Source organism: Chlorella variabilis (genome assembly GCF_000147415.1).
Source record: "Chlorella variabilis unplaced genomic scaffold CHLNCscaffold_7, whole genome shotgun sequence".
Classification (NCBI taxonomy): domain Eukaryota; kingdom Viridiplantae; phylum Chlorophyta; class Trebouxiophyceae; order Chlorellales; family Chlorellaceae; genus Chlorella; species Chlorella variabilis.
Window position 1 is genome coordinate 1,784,065 of NW_005435081.1, and position 6,350 is coordinate 1,790,414.

The 6,350-nt window shown below is 67.7% G+C and overlaps 2 protein-coding genes across 2 annotated transcripts in view; one reads left to right on the plus strand and one right to left on the minus strand.

Moving 5' to 3' along the window:
- Positions 1 to 2,477: 2,477 nt before the first annotated feature.
- CHLNCDRAFT_51707 (hypothetical protein) lies at positions 2,478 to 4,768 on the plus strand (the record flags this gene model as incomplete). The annotated part of the gene is made up of 8 exons (XM_005848730.1): positions 2,478 to 2,516; positions 2,651 to 2,728; positions 2,864 to 3,046; positions 3,219 to 3,274; positions 3,583 to 3,739; positions 3,980 to 4,085; positions 4,292 to 4,351; positions 4,686 to 4,768. 8 exons carry the CDS (start codon positions 2,478 to 2,480, stop codon positions 4,766 to 4,768), a joined length of 762 nt encoding a protein of 253 aa, XP_005848792.1.
- Positions 4,769 to 5,289: 521 nt separating this feature from the next.
- CHLNCDRAFT_51708 (hypothetical protein) overlaps positions 5,290 to 6,350 on the minus strand; it is a gene marked incomplete at both ends in the record, with an annotated part of 6,337 nt that continues 5,276 nt past the window's right edge. Inside the window, 3 exons of the mRNA XM_005848951.1 lie at positions 5,290 to 5,399; positions 5,608 to 5,701; positions 5,871 to 5,997. Of these exons, the coding sequence (XP_005849013.1) occupies positions 5,290 to 5,399; positions 5,608 to 5,701; positions 5,871 to 5,997 (331 nt within the window). The remainder of the gene's footprint in view (positions 5,400 to 5,607; positions 5,702 to 5,870; positions 5,998 to 6,350) is intronic.

Consider the following 6,350-nt stretch of genomic DNA (forward strand, 5'->3'; position numbering starts at 1 on the left):
CGCCCTCTCGGCAGCAGCCGTCCCCAGTACAGCAGCGGTACCGACAGTACCCAGGCAGGGTGGCTGGCTGCACGCCGCACTGCTGGCAGCTTGTGGGACGGCTCGCGGCCGGGGCCCGGCGGGCTTGCCTGGCGAGCTGCCTGTGCCGCCAGCTGCGTTCCGCAGGCTCTGCAGTGCTCGCAGGTCCAGGACGGGATACAGTGGCTGGCGCCCACGGCTGTCCACCCACGACGAGCCTGCTGCCTTGCTGGTGGGCTGCGGGGCGCTGCCGCTGCGGCTTGGGCTGCCGCTGCGCCTGCCAGGCAGGCTGCCTCCGCGGGGTGCAGCAGTGGTGGGTGAGCTGATGGGGGGATGGTCCACTTCGCCGCTGCTGCCGCAGCCCTGCAGCAGCGGGTGGGCCGGCATCGGCGGCAGAGCGGACCGGCCTTCGGCCGCCCTGAAGCTCCTGCTGTTCCCACCCGGCGACTGGCATGCTGGTGCTGCATCATGCATGGCTCCTGCTGTGCTGCACTGTGTGGGCTGCGGAACACGGCTGCGCACACCTCCGTCCAGCTCGACCTCCAGCCGCAGCTGCCCAAGGCTGGTGTGTCCAGGAGGTGCGGCAGCTGCTGCCGGGATGCGAGGAGACACTGCTGGCTCCGTGTCAGCAGCAAATCGGACCGTCTTCTTCCCCGGCTGCCTGTCCCGCTCGCCTTGCTGCCCCTGTGTCAGCAGCGACAGTTGTGGGGGCAGCTGCCGGTGTGCACCTTCGACCTGGTCCGAGCAGTGCTCAGTGACGTGAGCGACAGGGTGCCACTGTGCCGGCTGCTGTGAGGCACCGCCACCAGGCACCTCCACACCTAGCAGGCTGCCATCCTCCAGCACAGCCAGCACCTCGCTGCCGCCGCCACCCGCGTTCCAGTGCAGCATGGCTGGCGTCTGCGGCAGCGCCTGGCGGCACAGCAGCTGGCCGGCGGCAGCAGAGAACACAGCCGCTGACGGCCCAGCTGCGCCAGCCGTTGCGACAGCAGCCCTGGCGCCGTCAGGGGAAAAGCTCAACGCCAGCACGGCCGCCGGCAGCGAGGGCGCGGGCAGCAGCGCCTGCTGCGCAAACCCGCAGCTGCTGTGGCGCCACAGCTGGGTGCTACCGTCGGAGCAACCCACGGCCAGCAGCGCGCCTGCCGCCGCCAGTACGGTCACTCCCCTGCTGCTGCCGGCATCCAGCTCGCCAGTCAGCTGCAGGCCGCCCTCGGCGCTGCAGCTCCACACATGCAGCGCACTGCTGCCTGACTGGGCGGTGGCTACGGCAGCCGCGCCTGCAGTCCCAAAGTCTCCATGCAGCCAGCAGGCGGCGACAATGCTGCTGCCGGTGAGGCCTTCGCTGCCACCCTGCACCGCCGCCACCTGCGAGCCGTTGCCCAGGCCCCACACAGCCAGGCCTCCCGCTGCATCCCCCGACAGGGCCAGGCTGCTGCAGGGGCTGATGGCAATGCTGGTGATGGGGGCTGAGTGGCTGCCCAGCTGGAAAATTTGTGCTGCCTGCCCGGGTCCCAGCGACTGCGGGGGCTGGCAGAAGAGCAGGCGGCCGCTTCCGCGCTGCGCAAACAGCATGCCGCCGCCGTCTGGCAGCAGGCCCAGCGCCGCCCACGGCTGGCTCAGCTGCTGCGATGGCTGGTCGGGGGCCAGGAGGGCGACTGCATAGGTAGCGCTGCCGCTGCCGCTGCCGCTGCCGCTGCTGGTGAAGCCAGGGGTGCTGGTGCCGCCAGTGTGCAGCGGGAGCAAGCGGAGCAGGCCGTCAGCGGTGCAAGCGACAGCAGCAGCAGCAGCAGCGGTGGGGCTCATTTGCTGGGGCTCATTTGCTGTTTCGGCCCTGCAGCAGCACAGAGGACAGGGTATGAATCCATGAGTCTTCATGACCGTGGACGTGCGGCAGCATGGGCACAGCCGTTCATCAGTCGCCCACACTCACGCTGCAAGGACGAGATGGGCACGGGGCGCCGGCGCCGCCACTGGCACCAGCTGGAGGTGCGCCATTGCAGCTGCTGGCGCCGAGGAAGCAGCCGGCGGTGTTTGTGGGCTCCGCTGGTGAGGCACACAGGCCAGCTGAGGCGCAGCGGGGCCAGCCTAGTCAGTCAAACTCCAGGACGCGCTGCCTGGGCGGCGCGCTGCATTGGGCATCTACGATCGGCTGCTGAGAGTGCACCGACAGCGCGAATTGGCTGTCGCCAGTGGCCCGTGCTGCGTGCTGGGTGCACCCCCTGGCAGGAAGCTCCTTCAGATGCCCCTCCAACGCGCATTGCCAACTGTCCTTGCCGAGCCAACATCAGCCGGCTGCAGCATGGTGACCACCAGGGGTGCAGCGGCGAATGGCGGGTCAGAAATCGCCCGTGTGCCCCTGTTTCGCATTTCCAGCAAGGTGCGTGCTGTGAGCAGTGTACCGACGCGATAACTGGAACGCCACGGTTTCAGCAGCCCTCCGATCGGCACAATTCTCGGGGATGGCCTCTCCTGCTGCGCTGCTGGGCTTTGGGCGGCCTGTTAGCTGCGTGTTCCGCAAGGGAATCCATTGGATGCGCTGCCGCCGCCCTGACCCGGCCGCGCCATGTACCGCCGCCACTTCGCCACCGCACTGCTCCATTTGCACGTTGCATCCCCTCCTCCAACCTCGCAGGAGTCTCTGGACTCCCCCATCGACCGAAGATCGGACTACTACAGGCAGCAGGCGCTGCTGCAGACGCTGAAAGAGCAGGTGGGCCGCCCTGGGGGGGTGTTTGCAGCTGCATGTTCCGCCTGGGGCATTGCGCTGCTTCTTGCTGGGGAGACAAGCACCCGACCACAGCCGCCGACTCCCCCCTCCTCGCCCTCTGCTGCCAACCCCACGCAGGGCAAGCTCAAGCCGCAGCCGCTGCTCACGCCGCCCAACGTGCTCACCTTTGCGCGGGTGGCGCTGGTGCCGCTCTTCATGCTGCTGTGGCACGCCGCCCACCAGTACGCCTCCATAGCCACCGCCGCCGTCTTCATCGCCGCCTCCATCACAGACTGGCTGGACGGCTACCTGGCGCGGCGGGTGGGCCCACAAGGGGGTGGCGGGCGCATGTTGACAGCTTGCGTGTTGTGGCGGTGCAGCTCGGGTTCAGGCGGAGGATCCATGCCCGGGCAAGCCGCTCGCCCAACTTCCCTCCAGGCCAGCAGCGCACGAATCGCTGCCACCCACCGCCGCCGCCGCTGCCCGCCCGCAGATGAAGGTGACCTCCGCCTTTGGCGCCTTTCTGGACCCTGTGGCAGACAAGATCATGTGAGGCTGGGGAGCTGCCCTGCCCCGCCCTGCCCTGCCCTGCCCTGCCCCGCCCTGCCCAGCCCTGCATGTTGGATGTCTTCGTGTGCTCAGGGGCGCCCAGGCCGAGCAGCGGCAGCAGCAGGGCAAGGCAGTCGCCTCCCGATTCCGTGTGGGGCGCAGCTGCCCTGCCGCCAACCTTCCACCAAGCCCTGTCCTCTGCGTTTGGCTCGGCCACCCGTGCTCCTCCTGCGCCGCTGGCCCTGCCCGTGCACCTCAACCCCACTCCACCCACCCACCCATCCCTCCACCCATCCCTCGCCCGCCAGGGTGTCCACGGCGCTGGTGCTGCTGGCCACGGTGCCTCCCGCGCCCATCACCACGCTGGGCATGGCGGTGCCGGTGTGCCTGGTCATCTCCCGGGAGATCACGATGAGCGCGCTGCGCGAGTGGGCCGCCGCCTCGGGCGGCGGCGCGCACAAGGCGGTCAAGGCGCGTGCGGTTTGGAGTGTTGTTGTTCTTGTTGTTGGTTGTGGTGTGTGTGTGTGTGTGTGTGTGTGAGAGAGAGAGAGAGAGTGTGTGTGAGTGTGGCTGGCTGGCATGCGGCTTCGGGCCTGATGGGTGGAGGTGTGGACAGCGTGCCGCCGGCCTGCAGCTGCCCTGGGCAGCGGCAGCGGGAGGCGCCTCGATCCCCCACCCCCACCCCGGCCCGCACCTCTCCCGCAGGTCAACTCTCTGGGCAAGTGGAAGACGGCGCTGCAGATGGTCAGCATGAGCCTGCTGCTGGTGCTGCGAAACGCAGACCACCTGTTCCACGACCCCTCGCCGCACTGTGAGCCATGGGAGCCGGGGCTGGGGGTGCCTGGCCGCCTCCCTGCCTTGCCACGGCATGTCTGGCCTGCTTAGCAGCCTGCGGCTGCCTGCGGCTGCCTGCCTGCCTGCCTGCCATGCACCGGCTGCGCCCTGCTCCACCGGCTGCGCCCTGCGCCGATGATCCTCTGCGTTGCCGCTGCGCTTGGCTCCTGCCCCCGCTTGCAGTCATCGAGTGGCACCACTACCTCACCTGGTGCGCCTTCCTCATGCTGTGGCTGGCAACGGGTGAGGCGGCGCCGCCACCGCGCCCACTGCGCTCCTGCTGCGTGTGCCGCTGCGCCTGCTGCCGCCTCGCCCAGCCATGCCGGGTGCAGCCGGTACACCGGGCGCTGGCTGCCGGCGCCGCTCGACCGTGCCGCCCTGCCGTGTCGCACCTTGCCATACACACACATGCATGCATCACCGCCTTCACCTGCATGCACCGCCCTGCAATGGTCGCGCACTCTGGGGTGTAGGCTTGCACCCGGCGGGGTTGAAGTCGGTTGAAGTTGGGAAGCTAGGCTGCTGACAGTTCTGCGTCCCACCACATTTGCCTTTACCTCCCCCATGTTCCATGCAGCCCTGGCCCTGGTCTCCCTTTACAACTACATGGCCAACGTCTGGCACTTCTTCCGGTACCCCGGTCTGGCAAAGCCGCACTGAGCCCGGGGCTCTGCGCGGGCCGGGTAACAGCGGCGACAGCGCCGCAATAGGTGGCACGCGCCGCCATGCCCTCAGCAAGAAAGCCCCTGGCGGCACAGGCGCCCCACCCCCTGTACTGTGACCCGCCTGTATCCTACTCTGCAGTAGTGCGCTGTTTCTTTGCTGCTCCTGTTGCATGCGATACAGCATCCATACCCATGGCCGCCTCTTGCTGTAATGCCAATCGCGCCCGCCTCGCTCAAAAGTACCCTCCACCTGTGGGCTGGCCGCTGTCCTGAAGCAAATGCAGGCGTGCGTGATATGGCTTACATAAAAAGGGAGAGAGGACATGGTGAGAAATGGGCAAGTGAGACGCCACGTAATTTGTCGAGCGCCACGTAATTTGTCAAGCTCAGCCAAGAGGAAATGGAGTCAGGCGGGTGCGGGGAGGTGTATGGCAGTACAGGTCAACTCAGACGGTCAGGTAACTGCCCAGAGCGGCGGCGGCAACGCGCCAGAAGCCAGCAGTTTTGGGCTGCCGCTCAGGGGCTGGGACCTGGCGCCGCCTCGCCGGCCGGCGCCGGCGCCGGCGCAGGCTTCAGCAGCGGCGCCAGCCAGGGGAGCAGGTCGGCAAAGAAGATGGTGAGCGCGCCTGCAAGTGGCATGTGGGGTTGGGAGGCGGCTCACTGGGGCTGCAATGACGCCAGGCGTGCGAAGCTGCAATGGCCAGCCCATTGGGCGGCTGCTCCCCCCACACACATCTCATGCACCCGCCAGCGACCTTGCCGCCGGCCCTGCCAAACACATGCGCATGCAGACACACGCGCACGCACATACACACAACCGCCACGGCAGCGCACCGTTTTGGCAGTGCAGCGCGGCGCCTGTGTCTGGGGCGTACGACACGAAGCGGCTCTTGGCCTTGGTGGCCTCGGGCAGCTGGTCCCAGTACACCTGCAGTACGCCAGCACGTGCACAGCAAGCGGCAGTACGGTGATGGGTTGGGGCGGCCAACCGTCCGGTGCATCAGCCTCGCGGCCCTAGATGGCCCTGGAGGAGACACCTATCCTCCCGCCCCGCCACCCGGCTGCCCTCCCACCCCTCCTCCCCTCCACCTCCTCACCTTCTCCAGCCCCCCAATCAGGTCGTCCTCTGTGCCCTGCACCCCCCACACCGGCACGCTGGTTGCGTTTGCTTGTGCTTGTGTGGGTTTAAAGTCTGGTAAAGCAAGAACTAGCTTGCAACATAGACTCCCCGCCGAAACGGGACGGGAACCGGGCGAAAGCAGAGAAAGCAATAAATCAGGGGTGGAGCAAGGCGACATGCAACGCAAGCAGCTGACAGGGCACGCATCGAAACGTGTGTATGACTGGCAAAGTGGCATGGCGCATTGGGGAGAAACGCAACGGTACGGGAGCATGGGCTGGCCAAACGGCAGTGCGGAACGCTAGGTCACTAGAAAAGCAGGGAAAGGCGCACTATGTATGCAATGAGGGCAGCCCCGGCTCGGGGCCGTTGAGAAAGCAGTGGGAGGGAGGGGGGAGGCCCCGGTGTGGGCGGGCCCCATCGAGGGGGGATGGGGCGCGCAAGCGGCCAGATGGGG